The sequence below is a fragment of the Mus caroli genome, chromosome 5, assembly GCF_900094665.2.
Source record: "Mus caroli chromosome 5, CAROLI_EIJ_v1.1, whole genome shotgun sequence".
In the NCBI taxonomy this organism is placed as follows: domain Eukaryota; kingdom Metazoa; phylum Chordata; class Mammalia; order Rodentia; family Muridae; genus Mus; species Mus caroli.
The window spans coordinates 82,269,499-82,294,841 of NC_034574.1; the positions used below are offsets into that span (position 1 = coordinate 82,269,499).

The window sequence follows — 25,343 nt, forward strand, 5'->3', positions numbered from 1 at the left end:
TCTTAGTATGCCCAAATAAAATGTAATTTGATGATCATCCTGTACTTTTAAAATTTTTATTATATTTTAATTTTATTGTGTGCGTGTGTGTGCGTGTGCGTGTGCGTGTGCGTGTGTGTGTGTGTGTGTGTGTGTGTGCGCGCTTACATTTGCTTGTAGAGGTCAGAGGACAGCTTTTGGCGATTCAGTTCTCTCTATCTTGGGTTCTAGAGATGAAACTCAGGTCATCAGGCTGTAGAGCAAGCACTTTTGTCCTCAGAACCATCTGACTGGCTGCCATGTCACATGTGTTATTAATAGGAAAAAGATTAAAGCAGAAAGCCATAGTTTCACGTTGTAAAACCAGGATCAAAAGCATAGCTTCAGGTATCATTTTGAAGTACCACTGCTCTTTATCAATCAGATCACAGCTAGAACATTTGAGGTGACTGTGTTTAATCCCCATTTCCTCCCCTCCTTTGGCTCTTTCTTTCTTTTGTATATTTGGTACCTATTAGAAAAACTGTATCAACATGTTCCTGCATTGCAAGTGCCCCAGATTTTTAGAGGGCTCCAGATTCAGTTCCAGCAACATCTTTTGAGTACCTGTTAAGTTCTTGGGTCTGTGCTAGGTCCACTTCTGTATTGTCTAATTCAACCTCATAGCAAGTGTACTGGAAATCTGTTCCATTTCCATTCCATCAATGACCAGACTTAGCCTTGATCCATAGAGCTAGTGTTTTGACTGTGGGATGGCAACCCCATCCCTCCACTTGATGCCCTGTCTTTCTAGTGGAGATGGACTCTACAAATTCCTTCTCTCCACTGTTGGGTATTTCATCTAAGGTTCATCTCTTTCAGTCCTGAGAGTTTCTCATCTCCCAGGTCTCTGGTACATTCTAGAAGCCCCCCCCCCCAATCTCCCATCCCTGACGTTGCATATTTTCATTCATTCTGTTCGCCCTCAGGGTTTTCTCCTGGTCCAACCCCAATACCTGATCATGTTCCCCTTTTCCCCTCCTCCTTCCCTCACCCACCCAGTTCCCTCCCTCTTTCTGCTTCCTGTGGTTGCTCTCTTCTCCCTCTCAAGTGGGATTGAAGCATCCTTACTTGGGCCCTTGGACTTGTTAACCTTCTTGAATTCTGTGGATTATTTCCTAGGTATTCTGTGCTTTTTTGGCTAGTATCCACTTAGTGACTACATACCATGCATGTCTTTTAGGCCTGAGTTACCTCACTTAGGATGATATTTTTTAGTTCCATCCATTTGCCTACAAAACTCATGTTGTTCTTGTTCTTAATAGCTGAATAGTACTCCATTGTGTAAGCGAACCTGCGTTTTCTTTATCCATTCTTCAGTTGTGGAACATCTGGGGTTGTTTCCAGCTTATGGCTATCACAGATAAGGCCACTATGAACATAGTGGAGCATGTGTCCCTGTGGTATGATGGGGAATTTTTTGGATATATTATCTTTTCCTAGGTATTATTTTGTTCTTAGTCCTGTATCAGTAATGCCGATACTCATTTTTACCTGCAAAAAAATGATTTTTTTTCCATGTATGGCAGTGGCAACAAGGGAGGTACTTCTTATAGGTGCCATGTTGCTTACCACGGTCCACTTTTGGCTTTGGTTAGTGCCACAAAGAGCTGGGCATGCTTCATAGAAGCTCCTTTAACTTTTGAAGTGACCTCCAGATCCTGCTTTCCCTTCCTCCTTTATTAATAGTTAACAAGCAATTTAATATGCAAGCAGGAAAGGCAAGCAAGCCCGAAGACTTGAGAAAATGGCATGTGAAGTAGTTGTAAACCATTTCAGTAAACATTAGATGAGTGGCAATTGCTTAAACGTGATTGCTTATGTTTCATTAAAGCTTTTAAGAGAAAATTGTGTGCTTGATTCCATTTTAATTGTGAGAAACTCATTAGAGAAACTTCTCTCCAAGGGTTTCCAATCTAGTTTAGTTCGTGACTTCACCCACGAACTGATTTTTCTGTGTGAAAATATTGACTCTTGGCTATCCTTCCTTTGAGGGTCAGAAACTTGAAAATCTGTATATATCTAGAAAATCAAATCATTGAGCCTGTCTAGGTAACATTACAGGGGTGGCTGTTTGGATAATTGCTTGCCTTAGATATTGCCTTCGGTATCTGGAAGATGTACTTAAAGGTGCTTCAGTCTGTCACTGAGAGTGAGTAGCAGTGAATGTAGACTGAGAGTCACTGAGGACATGGGCTCTGGGTTGCCTTTCCAGGGCACGCCTAGGAGCAGCAGTACCATTGATTAGGTTGTAGCTGGAAATGTGAGTTTTAAATTTGCCTCGAGTATGTTTTACCTGCTTGGGTAGGTGACCTTATCTGTGGAAGCCATCTTTAATCAGATGTTGTCTGATACAAGGGTGACAGAGTTGCAAAAGAATGCTAAGGCTTGGAAGCAAGACAGCAGATGGGAGAGGGCCAAAGAGCAGCTGAGAAAACAAGGATGCGGGGATGCAAGGGGTGGTCAGTGTGAGTGTGAGGAGGCATGTGCCAGGCCTGACCTCAGTGTGAGGAGGCCTGTGCCAGGCTTGACCTCATATCTACAGGTGCATTCACTGTGGAAAGTGCCTGACTGTCTTCTCCTCTGCCATGACAAGTGTGGGACTGACCTACACAAATTTCTAAAACATAATTCTCTAAGGTTTAATTAATGCTTTCAGCTGGTGTACAAAACAATAGGGGTTTTATTATGCTCTTTTCATACAGATGTGTCAGTATATTTAGTTCATAGCCTCTTCACCATCTTCCTCTGTTCCTCCTCCCCACCCTTCTGTGCTCTTCCCTCTTCCGACTAGACATCCTCTGTCTTTCATGTAATATAGTTCTATGTCATCTGACTATCATCTATCTACCATATCTATCTATCTATCTATCTATCTATCTATCTATCTATCTATCTATCTGTCTATCATGTATCTACTCTGTATCTATCATCTATCTTTCTGTCATCTATGTATGTATGTATGTATGTATCATCTATTATCTGTCTATTATCTATCATCTATCTACTGTCTATCCTCTATCTATCTATCTATCTATCTATCTATCTATCTATCTATCTATCTATCTATCTAGATGAGCTAGATAAAAACATGTATCACTTTTTTACCTCTGCTCATAACCCTCTATACTTCCCTATTGGTAGGTAGTACAGAGTACATTCTAACTGCCTTGCCAAAGTATACGGAGCCATTCACGACTTATCCCAGAATATGTCCATAAACTCTTTTTCTTTTTTCATGTTCTGTGCCTCAGCACACTGAAACCTACACTTGTAACTTTCACAAGTGCTTTGAGTAAAAAACCTTGGCAATATTACTCTGTTATGGGACAGTGCAGAAGTGGCCAGCACACAAAGAGTGTTTAGTACATATTTATTAGATGAATAAATAAATTAAAATACAGTCGTAACTAGATTTGGACATGTGGGCTTTTCCTTTTTGAGACATAAAACTCTTGATCCAGAGCATACTAAAGTATGAGCACATATTTTTTGCACATGTCAGATATTCATTAAGAATCTGTGAATCAACCTACTAGGCCAGAGTCATCTCTTATTCATCGGTGGAACTGAAGGACATTGGATAAGCCAAACATATTAAATAATAATATGCTTGATTTTCTTGGAATTTATAAAATTATCAAGCCAAACAATGACTATCTTGAGAGACTGGAAATTTGGCTGACTTTTGTAGGTTCCTCCCTTTCCCACAGAATTCTTTGTTTTTTCCTCTTTTCCGTGACCATTAGTATCAAATCTAAGACCCAGACAAATAGCATTGACTTAGACAGAGTTGACTTATCCAAGATTATTCTCCTAATAATTCAGACCTCACCTAGGTTGAGAAAGCAATGTACTATTTTGATCTGGAAAAGTATTTGGTTTGAGTGTGTTTCCAAGCAAAGCAGAGACATAGAAAGGAGATATTGAATAATCATTACCCGGACTCTGACAAGAAACGGAAAGGAATGCATGATGGTTAGTCACAGGAACCTGGACTGAGGTGCAGTCATTTAGAATCCATGGTTTGCACACCAAGGTTGACTTTCTCCAGTAGAGGTGGAAGCCTGCCTTTGCAGATGTGGCTCCAGGTGCTCCTGGGGTGGGACACTTGACAGACTAACCTGAAGTATCCTTTTCATGAGGATATTTCTATAAGAAATTAAACATAGAACTATTTGTTTTAATTGAAACATCCAGGAGAGGCTTCCAAGTTTACAGTCAGAGAACAGAGATTTATAGAGATTATTTTGAGGTTAGCTGAATGCTTGAGTTATCTGAATACACATTATGTTTTGAACCATGCCAGATTCAGTGACTGTCACATAGATATTTTCAATTGAGAGTACTTACTTGATGAGGGAACCCTCTGATACCCTGGCTTTTAGACTTCATCATTGAAGCAGACAGTGATATTTTGCCCATTTCTGAGCATGAGGGATAATTGAGGGTTCAATTAAGACCCAAAGCTGCAGAGAAAGATGTCTTTAGGGACAGCTTAAACCAGGATTTGCTGTATTTACCAGTCAGAGGCGACTTTCTGTGAGTAATTTGAAACCATTAAAAAAACAAAAGTTATGGTCATGAAGTTTTGAAGCTGCAAAAGCATGAATCAACATTATAGCCGTGTCTGTTTCTCAGTAGGAGCTGCTTTCAGCTGAACTGTGGCAGCAAAATAAACGTTTGCAGATGTTTTGACAGAATGTCATCTGAGGGCTTCAATTTATTAGCTCACTGCCTTACTTTTGAAACAGAGCGGCAGCATTTGAAGTCGACAAGAAAAATCCTCCCTCCAAACATTCTGGACCTTAGCTAATAACTCCATTTGCAGACCTTTGTAATGTAGAAGTGCAACTGTTTTCAATAGGAATGGAGTATGTTGTTGAGAGACATGCTTCCAAACATCTTTCGGACATGGCTTTACCACGATGGAGATGAAGGCAACGGGTTCATATAGTAGAATGGTTAGCTCATTGCCATGGTGGCAAGGGACATTTTAAAATGTAGGCCTTTCATTTTTTTTTCAAGTTCTTCAGGTGACACTGAAAAGCAGTATGTTACTTAAGAGTGAACCTGTAACCTCCCCTTTCAGGTCCCCAGGGGCTGGGTTATATGCATGTGTCTGTCTTCTGGCTCAGCGGAAGGTTAGGCACACGTGTAACCAACCACACAAGTTTAGTGTATGGTTGGAGTCCTACCTGGATTCCTTGTGGTGTCTTCTCAGTATCCTTTGAAAGTTGATTGATGCATCCGGAGAAAAATTCCTTTGCAAGTCAATATCATAATTTTCTGCCCATTTTTCCTTTTTTCCCCCATCTTTCTAAGTTTTGATTTAAAAATAATGTTACACGTTAAGCATGTTAGGAAAAGTATATAGAATGTACAAAGCATACAGAGTATACGAAAGTATATAAAGACACAGCAGTGCACGCACGTGTAATCCCAGCACTTAGGGAAGTAGAGACAAATGACAAGTCCTGCCTCAGCTATAGTAAATTCAAAGCTAGCTGGAGCTACATGAGACCCTATTTCAATACTCAATTCTAAACAGCAGCAGCAGCAACAACAACAACAATAACAACAAAGCCCAACAGCAACAAAAATCCACCTTTATAACCTGTCTACATACTTTGCTATGACTGAATAGCTGTTCTTTTTTTTTGAAAAAAAATTGGATATTTTACTTGTTTACATTTCAAATGTTATCACCTTTCCCAGTTTCCCCTCTTGAAACCTGTATCCCATCCCCTTTCCCCCTGATTCTATGAGGGTGCTCCCCCACCCACCCACTCCCAGCTCCCTGCCCTAGCATTCCTCTATGCTGGGGCATCAAACCTTCACAGGACCAAGGGCTTCCCCTCCCATTGATGCCAGATAAGGCCCCTTCAGCTCCTTCAGTCTTTCCCCTAACTCCTCCATTGGGGGCCCTGTGCTCAGTATATGTGCGTGTGTACATATGTGCCTGTGGTGTGAGTGTGTGTGTGTGTGTGTGTGTGTGTGATTCTATGTATTTTATCTGATGGTTAAACAGATTTTTAACCTTCAAAGTTGAATCTGACTAGTTTATAGACTTAGTTATGGAATAAATTTAGACAGCTTCTCAGGCTATTTAAAATCAGAGGAAAGTCAGTTACCACCAGAAGGCATGGCTCGTTGAGAAGTTAAGGAGTAACGGCTCAATTCCAAACAGTGCAGACAAAGCTTAGCACCCATTAGAAGGCAATTTCAGTATGTCCTTGGGTACTTTAAAGAGAAAAAAAAGTATTATTAAGATTTCTAACACTTCTCAGTTTTGACGAGTTCAAGCTAATGGCAAGGTTGGCTTTGGAGTCATGGAGCAAGGGCTTTGGAAGGGTTTTCTGTGTTCATAAACACATTAGGGATAGAAACAAAGGGAGACAGACAGTCCTTAAGAGGGAGAGCAGGAGTGTCACGCCCCACAGACCTTCATCCTAGAGCCTCTGCCTGGGCCTCAAAGTAAAGTCTCTTTTAGGTAGGTATGTGACTGACGTGCCATGTGTAACCTCCCTGAACGCACAGTGATATGGAGAGCATGTGTCTGGGAGGGTCTGGAGGACTAATAGAGATAAGTTCACAAGTGTGTTATTGACTAGTACTTATTTGTGTTAAGTGATGTTTCTTAACTGAGTATCCTATCTAATACCAATGTCATAGTTAGAACTGGTTGACCAGAAGAAAAAAAATCAGCTGAAACTTCTCTGTGGCGAGCCTGCACTAGCAACGGCCTTTTGAAGAGGTTCCCAGGCAGTGACAAGTCTCCAAATCTGGGAGAGTAGAAACTAGAAGTATAGATTTTGTAAGAAAAATCCTTCAGTGGGTGTGGAGCTTGGTCAGTCTACCCTCCTAAGAGCACACACCACGTTATTGCTCTCAAAGTCTTAGATTTAGAATAGAGAGAAATTCATTTCTGAAATGAGCTAGGTTTGGGCAAGTGAATGCTTTTTATTCATGTACTTTTTTATGATTTAGCTCACAACATACTCATCTCATTGGTAAGTTAAATAGTTGCCCATGATCAGATAGGAACGGTGGATAATTGAGAGTAGGTCTACCTATCGAGTCCTCCCCCTCCCCAATAATAGTGTAGATTCAGTTCACTCACTTTTGCGTTTGGCCAAGTCATTCTCCCTACGTGTTTCCTTTATCTATGAACCATGGTGTGATTCATTCCTCCAGCGTTCCCTCTTAAACACTCAGTGCTGAATTTAGTTGGGTATGTGGCAATAACTCTTTAGTAAAGTCACTCTAACTGGGGGTGGGGTGGGGTGGTTTTTATTGGCCACAACTCATGAGAAAGTCAATGGAAACTGTATTCATTTTGCAGCTCCTTTTAGTAGTGGGTATCTAAATACTGATACTTTGTGCTCACTGTAGACCTTTGAACACAAAACCAGGTGAATATATAATAAAGTTCATTAAGGATCACTTCCTCCTTTCCACCCAAGCCAAATGATGCTCAGATTCCATTCTGAGTTTCTATGGAAAATCAGTTGGTAATAATTCTCAAAGGAGAGATCCAAACGATGGGATGAATAGCATCAGTAGACCATTTGATGAAACAGCACAGTCTTGTCTTTCTGAGTGGACTTTTATTGAGTCAGAAGTGCAAATTCTATTTCTTCACTCTTCCTGTTATTAATGACAAAATGATGCAGAAATTGAGTCAGAGGGAAAAGAGATGATTTACTCAGGCATATTTGGAGTCAGGCTCTGTTGGATCCAGGTCTTAGATTTCAGATTCCATCCCTCTCCCTGTAGTTACTTTTAACGTAGGATTGTCTTGTCTCATGACATAAAGGTGTTACACCCTCACAGGGCAGGAAGTTATGTGCAGAACACATACTTGTGATCACAGGCTCTCTAGCTGATCAAGGATCCCATTCCCAGAGCCGCGAGAAAGAGGTGCAGCAAGCACCTTTTGGAACCTTTGGGGGGAACTTCACCACACTATTAGTGAGGTTTGGTCATTGTTAGTTTATTTTGGTGAAGCAATCATCCCCCCCCACCCCCTATGCTGTATCACAGGAGCAGCACTCTTCAGTTCATTTTCCTATTAACAGGCACATCAAGCATAGTTCATATTTACCTGAACAATAAAGATTTTGCCTTACCACATTCATCAGGACTGAGCATCCTTCATTGCTGTGGTAGGAGGTCCTGGGATGACTGTGTATTCTATATGGCATTTACAATGAATTATTTATAGCTTTGAAATTTAGTCTTTTTTAGTAGCTCTTCCCTATCCCCTCCCCCCATGAAAGGGCCAATTTCAGATGACTGTCTAATTCTTACTTTATAAAATTCATAACAGCATAATTCTTCAAAAGAGAACTCCAAGCTTATTCAGATCATGAAGAATATCTAAATATATTTATGACAAATACATTTCTAAATAAAACTGATACTTGATGGATCTTATGAGGGAATAGTTGTAGAAAAAAAAGAAAACTCTAAGTTTGACAACTGACATTTCAGTAATTGGATGTCCTTCACCCAATTAAAGAGTAGCCGTGCCTACCGTATTACCACAAGCTTTAGAAGTCACTACATGCTTTCTCCACAGGTTCCTTCTGAGCAGGAAATTGTTAATAGTCAATCTTTTTTGAAGTGGCATCCTTTTGTGCACTCCAATGAACTGAAGCTACCTTCAGATGACTTGAAATGATACACATAGGATTTTAATGTAAGGAAATAAGAACTGTAGCATATGAAACTGTAGTGAAGCTATGTTGTGTGGGTTAAGGAATGGTTTTTGACTTTTTTGACATTACTCTTACATGTGTTGCATGTAGTAGACTTTAATATGGATTTAATATACCTAGCCAGTTCACATGCTCACACTAATCTATTTTCTCTCTGCTTTGTATAGTTTAATGATATAGGTAATTTGGAATGAAGCTTATATCTATAATGAATTACAATTCTCAACTCTGAAAATGTTGCAAAAAGTGTAGCCTGTCCTGATTAATTATCTATGAAAATTGAACCTAGCAAGTCTCTATTGAATCTTTGAGAAGGTACTTAATGAAATAGCATGAGATCTTATATTAGACTCTTGTCTTTCCTATGCCATTTCTTTATTGGTTAGGTTTTGTAAAAGGTCTGTGGATTTGGGCTTAGTTTTGATATCATTGCCGATAAGTAAACCTACTCTATCGGTTGCCATCATGACTCTTCTGGGTAAAGAAAACACATATCTTAATGTGTTTTGTGTGAAGATTGAATCCAATACCATGGGCTGGCTCCTTTACAATGGTCAGAGATTTATTAGCTTATGGTTGTGGGGGTAAGAAATCCAGTATAAGGTGCCCATATCTGGTGCTGTTTTTCTTGATGATGGAATGGGTCATGTGGCAGGAGGTAAAAGAGAGGAAGGCATTGGATTTTTGCTCTAACAGTATCGGTGCATTCTTGATGGCAGAACTCTTAGGGCTTTAACACTGTCTAAAGGTCCTATCTCCCAGTATGTCAGTGAAGTGGCACTTAAATTTAGCATGAGTTTTGGAGGGGGCAGACATTCCAACTGTGGTATGAGGCAAATGAAGATTCTACCGTCTGAGAACAGTGAAACTCTGGATGAAAAGTGGGAAGTGTTGGAGAACCTGTTGTATATTTTTCTTCTTTGCTGAGAATATAATTAACTTCACAGAAGTTGAGAATCACTGTCACTAATTTTGGACCCTTGACTCAGAACAGAAATAAAGCAGACAAGAAGAAAAGTTTATTGTAGAATCTTGTTGACATTTCTCTTATTACAACCAGAGTTCCATCCGAGTCTGTAGAGTAGTGTCTGTGTGAAGAATGTTACTTCTTTTAAAAGAAAGGACAGTCGTATACATAATTTTCTGTTCTTATCTCTATTGCTCCTTTTAAATAAATTGCTTATGTTTTTAAATATTCATTTAATTTTTATTTTATGTGTGCATGTGCATGTGTGTATGAGTGTGCTCGCATGTGTGTGAGCATGCGTATGCGTGGATGTGTGCTTTTTTGCATGCACATGTGTGGAAATCAGAGGACAACTTTTGGGAATCACTTCTCACCTTCCACTATGTAGTTTTGGTTGACCAAATGCTGGTTGCTAGGCTTGGTGGCAAGTTTCCTTACCCACTGAACCATCTTGCTGGCACTTAATTGTTTTGAACCACATTTCTCAATGCTGCTATCCAGGAAAGATGGGTAAGGTTTTTTTCCTTGGCAACAATGGTAATAAGACAGAAGTTGATTGCTTTCTCTGCTCACACATTTTCCGAGAGGCTGCAGGAAGGAGGATATATTCTTCATACCCACATAGGAAGAGACATCTAATGGTAGCAAGAGCAGTGTGGTTGTGGCACTATTATTGGAGCTGTAAATTTAGACACTTGGTATAGAAAATAGTTGCACTTGAGTGAGTCTGTAGAGCTTATTTTGGGAATCTTGAATATTTCCTAATGTTGATGAGAATCGAGTCTGACTTTAGAAACCCCGGGGTATAAATTGTGCTGATAATTGGTCTGAGTTGAACCTGGGAAAAGTGCTGATGTAATCACTCCTAAACAGAGTGATTCATCATCTAAACCTTACCATGGACAGTTCTGGCAGAGCAGAAAGAAGCGAACCGTTGAAGGAAGGAATTAAAGGAAAATCTTCGCAGTGGCTGAGACACGTGAAAGGGACTTTGGATCTTTCAGGAGAGGTTTGCTGAGTAGTCATATTCCCAACTATTTGAGTCACCAAATGACTCCTGTTCTGTTTACAGAGTGCCCCTCCCCTCCTTTTCATGCCAGGTGCATGAGGCCTTCCATCCCAAGCCTGTGTGTCCATGGCCTTTTGTAGCTGCTCCATCCACCAACCTTCAGAACCATGGTCAGTCTGGTGTGTTTCAGCTCTGGCTAGTCCAGTCCCTAGATAGCAGTAAAGGCAAGTACAGTGGGGATGCATTTGTGTTGGCTGTTTGAGGAGCGTAATTGTGTTATATATTCTCAACTACTTTAGAGGAGTGTCTGGTACTAATTTGACATGAATGTTTTCAATCTAGCAATTTAAAAACCAATTGGCTTGTTTTCTGTATAAATATGACATATATGTTAATTTTTAGAAGAGTTAGAACTTAAACATAAAAAACAAGGCAAGTAGGAAACATCAATAGTTTTACATTGTAGAGGTGATAATTGTTAGCATGTAATGTACACCCACTGGGTACCTTTTTTTCCTACATATATTATGTCAGTCCTGTAAGAACACAGTACCCAATTATAACTGGGATAAACAAACAACAATAATGAATTTATTGGTTCTTGAAAGGAAGAGTCTGGATATAGCTGGACCTTTGGGAGAAAGTAATTTGATCTGAATAAAAGACTAGAGGAAGTTACAGAAAACAACCACATAGAATAACCAACCACCCAGGCATACGGACTCAGTGCTTCAGAATTTTAACCAGGCAGATAAGCCCCAGGCTTTGTGCTTAAATATAGATGAATGGGGGTGCTTGTTAGAATATCTCTCCTTTTTTTTGAGCTCTTGCCTTTTTTTAAAAAAAGGAATTTACCTGTCATATTACAAGTGTAAAAAGATAACTTAGGAGTGAAGGAGGCCACATTCTGAGCTCTGTACTGGCCCATTAGGTTCCTGTTGTTTGTCATGTCCATTTAGGCTCCCTGGTCCTGAATTTGCTTCCACTTCCTGGTTGCTTGGTACTGCAATATTTCATCCTTAGAAACATTAGGACTTGATACTTTGGCAGGCTATTAAGAGTGGCATTCCTGAATCCATAGTTACTGTCTGAAATGTGATATTCCCATCAAAGGATATTTGCAGATGGAGAGCATTCATTGGGCCTCTTTTTGGAGTCCAAAGGATGAGCGAAAGCTCCCTTGGGGACCCAGCAAATCCTTGGGAGTTGGCTTTTTCATTGGCTGTGATGCTCACCTGGGGCCAGAGTCAGTTTCTTCTCCTGAGAAAGAGATACTTGGATAGGGATCTGAACCCTACATTTTTTAGGGCTGTTGATGATCATCAGATGAATAATAATGTCACGGAATACTAACAATAATTGTTGTAAATGACAGCTTTCTGCAAGTGGGAGTTTGTTAATACAGAGTTACCCACATATGTTTAAAGTGATCTATTTTTAATGAAAGCTACTGGGTGAGTTCAGTTTATTGGGTAATTTGAAATAGACAAAGTAGCCATCTAACCTACCTTTCTAGAGCCTGTTCGCATGGAAAAGTAGTAAGTTTTTTTTTGTTTGTTTGTTTTTGTTTTTTGTTTTTTAAGATTGGCTGAGGTACAGTAGGCTAATGACTAGATTACCCTAAAACTTGGATGCCATAAAATATTGTTTGATTCTAGTTTATCAAGTGCATAGTAACTGACTTCAGCTATGACTTCATCAACGTGTTCACATGATGGCTTCAGGAAGCTTGATTCTGTTTGATGTTTGATTTACTCACAAGCATCCTCTTCTTGGAGGGATGCAAGGTAACTGTCCTTCATAGAGTTCAATGCTGTCGAGTCTCTCAGCAGAAAGTGAAGATGTGTTTATTCCCTTACAGTTTCAGCAAAAAGGCTGGCACCAGCTTATGCCAGCTGACTTGTAGTAGGTAAAATGGCTACTCAAGAACAATAGCCGGGTGGTGGTGGTGCACACCTTTAATCCCAGCACTTGGGAGGCAGAGGCAGGTGGATTTCTGAGTTCAAGGCCAGCCTGGTCTACAGAGTGANAAGAGACATGATAACTATTGAAATAAAGGTTTATCTAAAGCAGTGTAACTAGATGTTAGCTTTAAGAAATCATTAAGGGCTGGGTGTGGTGGCGCATACCTTTGATCCCAGCACTTGGGAGGCAGAGGCAGGTGGATTTCTGAGTTCAAGGCCAGCCTGGTCTACAGAGTGAGTTCCAGGACAGCCAGGGCTACAGAGAAACCCTGTCTCGAAAAACAAAAACAAAACAAAAAACAAAAAGAACAATAGCTATGCCCCGAGTTTTGATATATTCATCAGACAGACCTGGGTCATGAGAAAGTGTGCCCAAACCAATGGAAGAACTTAGAAGGACAAATATGATTTTTTTCCCAAAGGAAATTGGAGTAGTGTCTTCAGAAAAAAAGTTAAAGGTGCTGAGGTGCAGGACTGATAGCTCCTGGCATTAGTGTGCTTTAACTATTTGTAAATTTGTAAAACTTTGTTGACTTAATTATTTCTTATTAATGTGATAATGAAATTTGATGAATCTAAATACATCTATCACATATCATCCATCTATCACAGATCTCCATATAGATATACATTTAGAGTTTTATAAATAATTGCTTGGGAGTTAAACAGCTTGTGGAAGCTTTAATGACAATGATATCTACATTTAAACTTTAATCTAAGAAAAAAATGAACACTTAGTCCTAGGACTCAGAAGGCTGAAGGGAGGATTAGCGGTTAAAGGCCACCTAGACACGTAGGGAGACCCCGTTTCAAAACAAAGAAACCACTGAACAACAAAAATGAATCTTAAAATTAATGTTAAGTGTATAAACCAGTTGGTAATAGCACATTGATAACTTGAATTCTTCTTTATTCCCCTTCATCCTGTGGTTCGAAATCTGGCTTCACCAGATTATGGACTTTGCTCATTAGAAGGAGTAAAGTCCAGGAGTCCTCATTTAACCCACAGAAGGGAATTTGCATGGAGTCTTGCCCTTCGCAGAATGAATTGCTCGTTATGGCCATTATTCCCATTAGGAACAGTATTTTTTTGGTAGCCCTCAGGGTGGCCACAGTGGGATGCCTCCCAGTCTGAGAATAAAGGGCACATTCACAAATTGTTTTTCGTGGATAATGAACCAAATGTTCAATTAACTTACTTACTTTAGGACTATTTCATATGCCAGGGTGATTTTTGCCTCTTCTGAAATCTAATCTGTTTCTGTCTGGGCTGCATGCATGGCACCCTGACCATGTTTTTCTTATGATTAGTCTCATTTGAAAAACAGCAGCATGGCAGCTAAGAAGTGGGCTTGGACTAGCATGGGGTGGGAGTGTGAGTTCATATCAGTGACTTGTGTGATCTTGGAAAAGTCCTTTCTCGTCTTAAAACTGTTTCCTTGTGAATGATATAGGCTCATATAAAGTGGTTAATTTAATTCGTAACACCTGGCACAGTGTAACTGTTACCTAGTCACATAACACCTGGCATAATGTAACTGTTAAAAGATTTTGGTTAGTATTACTTGTTATGTTAAAATGTTTTTAAATTGTTTATTTTTTGTGTATATGAATATTTTTTTTCTGTAGTATATATACATGCCACATGTGTGCCTAAGAGCCAGGGAGGTCAGAAGAGGCTATTGGGCCTTCTGGGGTTAGAATTACACACAGTTATGAGCCTCTATTTGGTTGCTGGGGACCGAATTCAAGTCCTCTGTAGAGCAGCCAGTGCTCCTAACCACTGAGACATCTCTCCAGCCTCACCTGATACATTTTTACTGAGAGGATTTTCTCTGTCATGTATTATCTTCTCATCTGTGAATTCCCAAGAACAGGGACTTTATTACAAAATACTTTACAATCTTTTATAGCATATCGCGTATATTAGAAGATAACAAATATGGTAATCCCTTCATATCCACAGATTCTCTGAGAGGATTTAACCTCTGTGTATTGAAATTACAATGCCCGTGATAGTTGTATCTGATTAAACATGTACAGACCTTTTCTTATTACCCAGAATAACACAATGTAACAACTGTTTGCATGGAATTTTCATTGTATTAGATGCTGCAGATAATTGGGGTGTAGAGGAAAGCACTGGGGTGGAGGGTATGTGCAGGATATATACAAATCCTGTGCTACTTTACGAATGCGACTTCACCAGAGGTGGATTTTGGTATCTGTGAAGTGGAAAGCCCTCCTCTGAGTCCTAAAGGATGACTGTGGCTATGTTACCAAAGTGGTGGTACATCATTTCTAGGTCTTAGTTTCCATTTTGCTATATCCCATCATTTCCCAGGACGCACTAGAAACATAAGCCACAGAGACGTCGTAGACAGGAACCTCTCTGAGAATCTGCGGCAGCTCATATATTGTTTGTGCTTTCATTTTCCATTGTCTCATGCATTCTCCGTCTGTTCTTTCTTGTGTAACTCTACCATCCGTCCCCTGAGGTAGGTTTCATGAGCTGTTTGGGTGAGGGATGAGGCAGGAGGATTTGCTTAGTGGGGTGTGTGTGAAGATGAAATGCAGCGAGGATGAACACATGGAGGATATGGCGTGGCCTACTGTAATAGACAGACTCGTTGACACACATTGTCTGGGGTGGGGGTGCTTCTGGACATACTTTAATAGAGATATGCACATTGACATGCTTCGTCGGGGTGGGGGTGTGCTTTTGTAAGACTATACTAGAGACATGTACATTGGCACACGTTGTCTGGGGGTTCTCTGTAATACTCTAGAAGATCATACACATTGACATACATTATCTGGGGGTGCTTCTGAACATACTCTAAAAGAGATATACACGTTGAAATGCCTTGTCTTGGAAGGAGGAGTGCTTTCAGCAGAGGGAAACACTTATTTACGGTGTACTTTGCTTATTTGGGGCTCATTCAACATGGATGACTGCCGTGAATTCATTGTAGCTAATACAAGGGGAGATCAAGAGGAAGGGAAGATTAAATTTGCTCTCCAAAAACTTACATTAACTTCATTTAGAATAGAAATTTGCAAATGGTTGTAGTTTTATGTACCTGGAACTAGTGGAGGCTTAGTCAGCCATATCTAATTTATTAATTTAGTGTAGAAAGTAGCAACACTGTGCACAGTTTGTGGTGATCGCTGAGGAGGGCATATAAACACAGAGAGGATGTAGGTGGCCTGGCTGAGAAATCAGCTCTACAAAGCTAGGCAACACAGGGCAGACTGTGTGCTTGTTCTGAAGAAGGGACTTGCGCACCATTGTTACTGGGGTTAGGATAAAGGAGAGTACCTTCTTCTGAGAAAGTCTTATATGGGGTATTGAACAAGTTAAGTTTCTCTTTTACTTACTTCTAAAATAATATTGTATTTTTATTTAAAAAATTATCTCACAAAATAACAGGTTTCCACATGGATATCCACGTGGTGCGATATCTTCACTTAAAATTTTAATTTATTTTTTAACTTTTATAATCTTTCTGATATTATTTTGTCTTTATATTTGAGAATTTCATAAATATATGCAATTAAATGATCATATTTGTTGCTCCCCTTCCCCTTCTCCTAACTTCCCCCAAGATAGTAACGTTTCAACTTTAGATTCTTTCTTTTTATATAATCCATTAAATACAATTAGTACTGTCCATATATGTATGGGCCTAGTAAGTCCAATTAGTACTGTCTATACATGCATGAGTCCATTAAGGACAATTAGTAATGTCTATATATGCATGAGTCCATTAAGGACAATTAGTGCTGACTATATATGTGTGAGTCCATTAAGTCCAGCTAGTACTGTCCATACACATATGGATCCATTAAGTTCAGTTATTATTGTCCATACATATATGGGCCCATTAAGTTCAATTAGCACTGTCTATATATGGATGGGTCTGTTAAGTGCAATTAGTATTGTCCATATATGCATAGGTAGAGGCCCTCCACTAGAGCATGAGAAATCTACTAGTGGCAAAACATTACAAAAAAAGAACAATTCTCCCTCAGCCAGCAGTTATCAGCTGACAATAACTCCCCAGTAAGAGGTGGGCCCTGAAGATTACCTTCGTGTTCATGCTGGAATTGCAGCTGGATTGATCTTGTGTAGATCTTCTTCAGGACACCACAGCTGGTGCATGTTCTTGAGTGTAATATCCTTAACAAGTCCAAAATTTTACATTTCACAAACTTTCCCCCCATTATCTGGCGCTAGCTTATTTTTTATTTTCATAATCTTTATTTGAAACCAATCCTTGTACCAAATAAAAACATATACCAATATTATCTAGACCCAAAGTCTCTACATATGCAAAGTCCATCTATACTACACAACTTAGTGGGCTTAGATACAGTTAGAATGGGCATTTGGTTCCAATTCTAACTGGCTTTTACAATTTTTTTGCCTCCTTTTTTATTAAGTTCTCTGAGTCATGATGATGATGGTGGCGGTGGTGGTGGTGGTGGTGGTAATGCCATGTTGTGATGGTGGTGGGGATTGTGGTGATTGTGGTAATGATCTTGGGGATGATGGTGATGGTAGGAATGGTGATGGTGGTGGTAGTGATGGTACTGATGGTGATGTTGATGATGGTGATGGTCATGATGATGGTGATGGTGTTGATTGTGGCAGTGATGGTGGTGGTGTGGTGTGTTGAGAAGAATGGTCCACTTAGGTCTGAGTCTGAGCATTCAGTCTCTTATTCTCAGCATTTTGTCAAGTTTTGCACACTAGTATCGAGTCTTACCCACTGCAAAGAAGCAGCTTCCCTGATCAAGGTCGAGAGTAACCAGTGTTGATGGGCATAAACATAAGTACTGAGAAGGCAAGTTGACAGGATGGCCAAATAACAATGCCTCCTTAGCTAGGCTTTTAACCACGATTACAGTATCATGTGTGAAATTCCTTTCTCTGGAGCAGGCCTCAAATCCAGTCAGAATAAAGTCACCCCATAATAAAGTTAGAATTCTTAACTGGAAAACTAAGAGAGGAGAGGAAAAATATACAAACATTTCCTCTTTGGAGAAGAAAAAAGAACAGGTCAAGGGAAAGAGTAAACAGGTAGACTCACTCTGGAGATGGCTGTGAGTTGTGGGAGACAAGATGGCTATCCATCTATCCATATGGGACCAGTGTGGTACGAAGACAAACCCAGAGCCTACGGATGATCACCCTTCCACATTGATGGGTGTGCACTGACTGCTCGGATGAACCCTGAGGCCAGCTTCAGGCTCATCAGGAAAGGATGGGCTGATATATAAGGGTCGTCTTCTGTGGATGCTGATGTGGGCAGACTTCCTACCACATATTTGCTTGCCTTCTTGTCACAGAGGGCTTGGGAGCACTGGTCTCCCATGGACCCTGACAGTCAACTTACCATTCTGTATGCAGGCTCTGGTTAGATGTGAACGCAGTGATGTAGGAGCAGCCAGGATGCAGGAACTTCTGCAGTTGCTCAGAAGTCTGAAGTGTGTTCTGGCCAGAAGATAGAATTCAGTGGAAAGGGGATGCTGAACACATGCATTGATTTCACCTCTACGGTCCTAGCAACTGAGCTGTTTGTTGGTTTGTCTTCCCTCTTCCCTGCGAACCTCTTTGCTCTTCAGATTCTTTTTCATGATGATGTTACATCAGTTTCTACTTAGGATCACAGTTCCTTTAGATGAAATACAGGAGAGTGGTCTGGCATACGCTCTGTCCACATCCTAAAGGCTGAAAGGGCTGATTATTCCCCCTAGTCCTCACTGTGTTTAATAAAGCAGGTGCATGTTATATCCTAATTCCCGAAGCTTCATGATTCAGGAAAGCACACCTTTGGCAGCTTTCCTGCTTTATATATTTACAGCCTGACACGGCTCTCAAAGCTGGTATCTATAGGCTGTTGGTTTTGTTTTCTTCCAGTAAGCATAGGCAAATGTCAAGACTAATTTTGGCTCTATAATCACCACCATCAGCCCATGGTGCAAATGAAGAATGTGAAAAACAGGGATATTAATTACTATGCTTCAGATCCCAGGGCAAAGAAATATAAGATTCAAATATAGGTAGTCAGGTTCCAGAGTCTATGCTCGAACCTCAGAGCAATGCTAATTTTTCCATATCCATACATGCTAATATCTGACACAATATTTTGTAAGTTTGCTCCGCAAAGGCATATTATCCTGGTTGTTCATGGCTCTATATTTAACAAATAAATTAGCATAAATAGTGGTAGGCATGGCACCCAGAGACTGATGTAGGGTTATGCAGCATTCTTCCACCCATTCTTCACAAGCCCCCATGAGTTGCTGCCTAATAGAGATTGCTGTTGGCCTACACTGATAATTGCCAGGGCAGAGAGTGGTGTTCTGTGAAGAAGTGCCATACAGGAGTGTGATCTTCAGTGCAGGAGACTGTCATTTACACTATAAAAACCTTTACTCTTTTCTGCTAGAAGTGAGGACAAGTCTCTTACTATATGACTCTAGGAAGGTACACAAAGTCAGTCAGTTATCTAAACCTATACATTCCCTTCCTAAATGCTACTCCTGCCTTTGGGAGCTGTCTTTCTCTCTCTCTGTTTCTCTGTCTGTCTGTTTATGTCTATATCTGTCCTTCTACCCTCACCCCCTCTGAGAAAGGGTCTCACTCTGTAACTCTGACTATCCCGGCACTCACTGTGTTGACCAGGCTTTACAGAGATCCACCCAAGTGCTGGGATTAAAGGTTTGTGCCATTGATTCTTGGCTGCCTTTGGGATCTTTTGGGATGTTGAATGACAGTAACAAGTTGGCCAATTTTGTGATTGCCAGTTCTAGAAGCAGCATGCTGGAAAAGGTGACTGAACTTTTAGTAGTGTGAGTATCCTGTTCCTGGGGAATACTGTTCAGGTTCCAAGTACTGCTGATGATTTCTTCATTGTCATGCCTTCTCTGACGTCCCGTAGTGATGCCTCCTCCCATTTGATGATTAGAAAGGCATTATAAATATTTTACACAAAAGCCCTAAGATGTTTTTTATCTTCTTGTGATATTAAGAAAATCCAGAGCCATTTTTGTTCTAATTATAGAAATAAAACATAGTCATTGTATTGTTTTCTGTCACAATGTATTCAATCACCTTAATTTAATGTTCTGCAAACACTTAACACTTAGCAAATATTTTTCTCGGCTCATGTGTGAACTTATTGATTTACTTAACAAATTAATCAATTGCTTAGTTGATGCCTCTGTCCTCTGCCTGCATGAGGAGAACAGGGATCTTTCTGTCAGAGTTCTGTTTAATATGTAGAGCCTGAAGCTACGTCTGTGTAGAACACAGACGGTACTCAGTAAACATTGGCTGAATAAATGCATGAAGAGTAATAGATGATTTCATGAATTAGAAAGAAGTAAGTGGAAGAAAACAAGTGCTGGGAATAAACCACTGACATTTAAAATGTACTTGTTAGGTGTGAATACGCCTGTAGAGAGGCGCCGTGCTTGTACAATGGCCCAGTGGTGCACGCCTAGAAAAAGTGACCATGCGCAGTAGGGATCATCAGCGTCTATGGGAAAAGCTGCTTTTGTTTCTTGGTCCTAAAACATTGTCAAATCATTAAGGTCTCTTGATGTTGGTTCAAAACGTACTGGGAAAGTTTAGGGGCGTGTACTATTTATTTAAGTCCCTAGTAATTTAGAACATTAGAAGCATCAAGAATGCAGTGAGCTGTCTTTTATAACCTCTTACTTAGTTGAATAATGCTTGCCTACTTACAATGGAGCATCTTATGGAACCGCATGTCTGTTCTGTCGCTTCATGGCCATTGCCATACTCTCAGGCTTTTTAGTCTTCTGTGGTAAGAAACTGGCTCTTGATTTTCATTAAGGTTGTTACTTTATTACAACTACTTCCATCATGTGTGTTGATGGGCTTACCTTCACTAATTTCCAGTGTCTATCCAGAGACCCTCACGTGGTGACTGCAAGCAAGCATTGTCAATGTCCCACTGACTTGCATGTCTCCTTTACATTCGTTATATTTGGTTCAGATTTCTCTTCTGATACCACCATCTTTTGTTTGTGTGCTTTATGTTCGCTTTGGTTGGCCAGTCCCCCCCCCCCGCCCCCCTTTGGATTATCTGTGCCAGATGGATTTATCACGAGGAGACATGACAGTAACATGACCACACTCTTCGCTGTCTGTGTGTGAACAGAATCATGATTGTTCAGTGGCCAACTACTGATAGACTAAAGGAATTCCATGACTGGCCAATGAGCCAAGCTCCCAATTGTTAGTTATGCAATGACTTATGGGTTGAAGCAAATTTATACTTTATACAACTACAGTTAATATACTATGCTAACCAAAATGTGAACTGCACTGCTGAGTGACTAGCATTGTGTAAGTAAACTGGAAACTGTAAAGCATGCATACTGGCATGACTAAAAACCCTAGGGCTGCCTGAACCCTTGGCTTTAACTTGTAGCATCCATGTTAAGAACATTTATTAGTATAGGATTGGTTTTTCCCTATGTTTGGTTTTTTCCTTTTAAACTTATGTGGTTTACATGTCATAAACTGGCAACCTTTCCCTCATGTTTTATTTCTAGTGGCATTTCAATCTCAATGCCTACAAGAATATCTTCTCTTTGTTCTCTTCTCTTGTTGTGGGTTGGTGTACACATTTCTGCACATGTGTGCTCCTGTATTTGAAGGTATGTATGGAGATGAGAGGTCAACATTAAGTTGTACTCCTCAACTGCTTCTCCATCTTAATTTTTTGATGTAGTATCTCACTAAACCCTGAATTTTCGGCTTTGGACAGATTGGCTGTCCAGCAACCTCCCCCGCCTGCCTCCCAGATATTCCCATCTTCACATGCCAGCACTAGAGTTACAGATGATGTACTGCCACTCCCAGCTTCTTATATGGATACTGGAGATGCAAACTCAGTTCTCCATGCTTGTGCTGCAAGAATTTGACCCGCTGAATGTCTCCCCAGCCTCATTTTTTTCTAATAAAAGGGAATTGAAATGCAGATCCTGAACATGCTAGGCAAGAGCTCTACATTTGAGTCATGTCACCAGCCCCTTCCACTCCACAGTTTATGCCTACATGATATTTTGCTGTATATTTGTACCATGCTTTATTTAACCAACCCTCTTTTCTTGATATTTAGGTTTTAAAATTTTCTCAATTATAAGCAATATAATCAATTTTATACTAAAATCCTTGAAATAATTTATATTTTTAAAATGATATAATTTTAGTAGAACTTCTGGCCTATAAAATATGCTTTGAAGACATTTTAATATATTTCTAAATTTCCCTTGAGAGAATATTCTGCTCATGATTCCACTAGCAACCAACATCTGGAGATGTTATTGCAAGATTCCTATATACTGGCCAATGTTATTATTTTTCTATCATTTTTGTTTTAATAGACAAAGCACATATTTTATTTAACAATAGGCTTTCGTGGCTGGGTTTACTGTGAATTTGTTTGTTGTAATCAAATTTTTGTTGACACTATCTTAATCTGTCCCATAGTTCTATAGATTTCAGGTGGTAGGGACTTGTGTGTTTTTCTAGATTGTTTGGCATGCATATTTCTGCATATATGTATATATAATATATATAATATATATATATATCCATCAGTGTATAATATATACGAGTCTTGCTTTCACATGGATTTACCACTCTTGGTTTTAGTCAGGCATATAAAAGTATACGTGAGGCTTAATTTTTTTTTAATATGACCCCCAAGTGCTCCTCTTTTGTTTCTCTTTAAAGAGACTAGCTTACAACCTGGGTAAAATTCTAGTTAATTTTTCATTACATGATTTCAGGAGACAGGGTCAAAAGGAGCTGGTAGGGCATTCAATTATGTGCTTAAGTGTGTTGGAAAGTGTTCTCCCCACCCCCTCTCAGGTGTACAATATTTTACTTGGGCTTGTTTTTCAAGAGCACTGAAGTAGAACTAAGCAGTTTTGGATACTGCCATTATGTGAAGAAGAGATCCCATCTTGTTAAATATTCCTTCATCAGCTTTACAGTTACCCAGTCTCGGGCAGCGAACGACCTGTGAGGGCAGAGGGAGGGCAGGTTTGGCCTGAGGAACCTCAGGACTGGGGTGCTCTGTTGTCCCTCCCACTGCTGCTTGAAGAAGTGATTGGTTCAAACTGATTCCTGTCTCATAATCTTGGATAGGTCCTAAGTGAGGAGGAGGGGAAGTCATGAGGTTGAACCTCAGCTCATCTGAGGGCTCAAGGGTCTTCCTCATAAACCACACAAAACTAGACTTCTGTCCTTTTGAAAGGAGTGGAGAACCCAAGATATAGTTTGGCTCATCGGAACACAGAGAGGCTTTGATTTGTCCTTGGCTTTAGGTTGAAGATAAAGGATGTCCACTGAAAATGTGGAAGGGAAGCCCAATAATCTTGGGGAGAGAGGAAGAGCCCGAAGCTCCACTTTCCTCAGGGTTTTCCAGCCAATGTTTAACCACAGTATTTTCACTTCTGCAGTCTCCCCGGCCGCAGAACGCATCCGATTCATCTTGGGAGAGGAAGATGACAGCCCAGCACCTCCTCAGCTCTTCACGGAACTCGATGAGCTTCTGGCTGTGGATGGACAGGAGATGGAATGGAAGGAGACAGCGAGGTGAGACATGGCTGATTGGATGCAATGCTGGCCTGGGGAAGCAAGTGTAGAGCAAATGGATGAGCCTTGAGTGCTGCCTTCGCTAGCCTCATCATCAAGTGGCTGACCCGTGGCTGCATTAAAGCAATGGGTATTCTAGCTGTCTGTCCTTGTACAATGATGTGGATGCAGGACATCTCTTTTTCACTGCTGGAGGATAGTTTACTAACAAGGGCTCCAGGAATTTGACTTTTGTTGACAAAGATGTCAACCTCAACATATGCTATTTGATGGCAAAGCACAAGGGTGATTGATAATCAACTCTAGCACCCAAAGGCTGTGGCCGAGAAACATTTCTAACACATCTCCCCCATACACACGTATCTGTGTGATCTTCAGTGACACTGTCTATTCCCAGAAAGAAGGAGTACTGAGCAGACAACTGGGGCTCTAAGACAAAGATGATGTGATTTCAAGCAAAAACCCTGCTAACCCCGTTCTCTTCTAAATCTCCAGCTAAAAGCAAGTAGAAGGTTCATCCGAACTAGGAAGTCATCTCAGTTTCATTGTAAACTCTGTTCCCTATTAGCCACATGGCCCTGTTTATTAGTAGAATGAATAATAGCACTTAGTACTTATGATACATATGTATGCGTGTAAAATATATACTATATAGATATAGTATTATATGACATGTATAATCATATCACTAATAGTAACGTGGACAAGATTTGTAAATTGTTCAATGCTTTGCAAGTTTCTGAGATTTTAGGAGTCACATCAGTGATTTTTCTTCACAGGGATTCAGTTACATATTCTAGACTAAATCTCCTGCAACATGTAGGAACCCCCTGCAGGATGCACCTTGAGTCCACAAGGATCCTGGAGCAAAGGCTCACTCTTACTACCTGGCTCCCTTTGTTCCTTTCTTTATGGATCGAGGCTCACACTCTTACAGATTGGGAGGTCTTAGTCTAGTGTTGATTCTGCTTTTCATTGGATAGCTCAGCACACTTTGTCCCCTTCCCAAGTCTCAGTCTCCCAGTCTGGCAAGGAAAGGTCTTCCAGGGTTTCCTGTTCTCCAGCACCATGCATATTTTCTTACTGTAGAGACGTTTTCCTATGTATATGTTGATGTAGTCAGCAGTGCCTCTAATGGCTCCTTTGTTGATTCCTTTTTTGTATGTGTGTTGAAATATTTGTTAAGTGTTACCATTGACTAGAACACAGGGGTAGCTTTTTTGTTTGTTTATTTCTTGCTAAATGTAGATTACCCTTTAATTTACATGATCCCTGGTCTCAGCAAGCTGAAGAAGTGACAGTTCACTGAGCATGCAACTCAGCGTTGAATGAAATGCTGAAGATATTTCTAGTTTTGATTCATTTTGGTCCATGGAGGATGCCAAGAGTCACTCTGTAGCTCAGGCTGGCCTTGAACTCATGGTGATTCTCCTGCCTCAGGCTTTTCAGTACTGCTATTACAGGATTGAGTTACAGTACTTGGTCATATGGGATTATAAAGACAAAGATAACCTTATGTTCTTTACCATCTTTGAAGTATGTTTTAAGAAAGTTATGTACCATTTTGGTGATGCAATCCCAGAGGGACTGTTCTATAGAAGAAGGGCATTGGGAAGCTTTACAGGGAAAAAAACCTTGAAATAACGTCTGTTTAGGGATTATTACAATTATTAGCTACATTTCTGATATTATTGTTTTCCTTATATGAGTTCATTCAAAGTCAGAGGCAGGGTACCACCCTTGAAGTGCCAGGGCCATAAAAGCTTCTCATAAATGTGTATTGAATGTTACTAGTGGAGAGACACTTGCTTTGAGAATAACTATCTTTTGAGATTTTAGTTAACATACAAATTAATAGTTTTTATTATGACATTTTCATCCTTATATATGATTAAATTTTGATACAAAATAAGTGCTTTGAACATAATAGCTACAATCTCTCTCTGCTGGGTGGGGCAGACTGGAAGTAACCTAGCTCATCATTGCTAAAGCTCAGAGGAGGATCACACTTCAG

At 40.1% G+C, this 25,343-nt stretch overlaps 1 protein-coding gene across 11 annotated transcripts in view; it reads left to right on the top strand.

The window, feature by feature from the left end:
- Positions 1–25,343, top strand: part of Slc4a4 (solute carrier family 4 member 4) — a 422,068-nt gene that overhangs the window by 201,514 nt on the left and 195,211 nt on the right. For all 11 annotated transcript variants that reach the window (XM_029477155.1, XM_029477156.1, XM_029477161.1 and 8 more), the window contains one exon: positions 23,194–23,329. In XM_029477155.1, the coding sequence (XP_029333015.1) occupies positions 23,194–23,329 (136 nt within the window). The remainder of the gene's footprint in view (positions 1–23,193; positions 23,330–25,343) is intronic.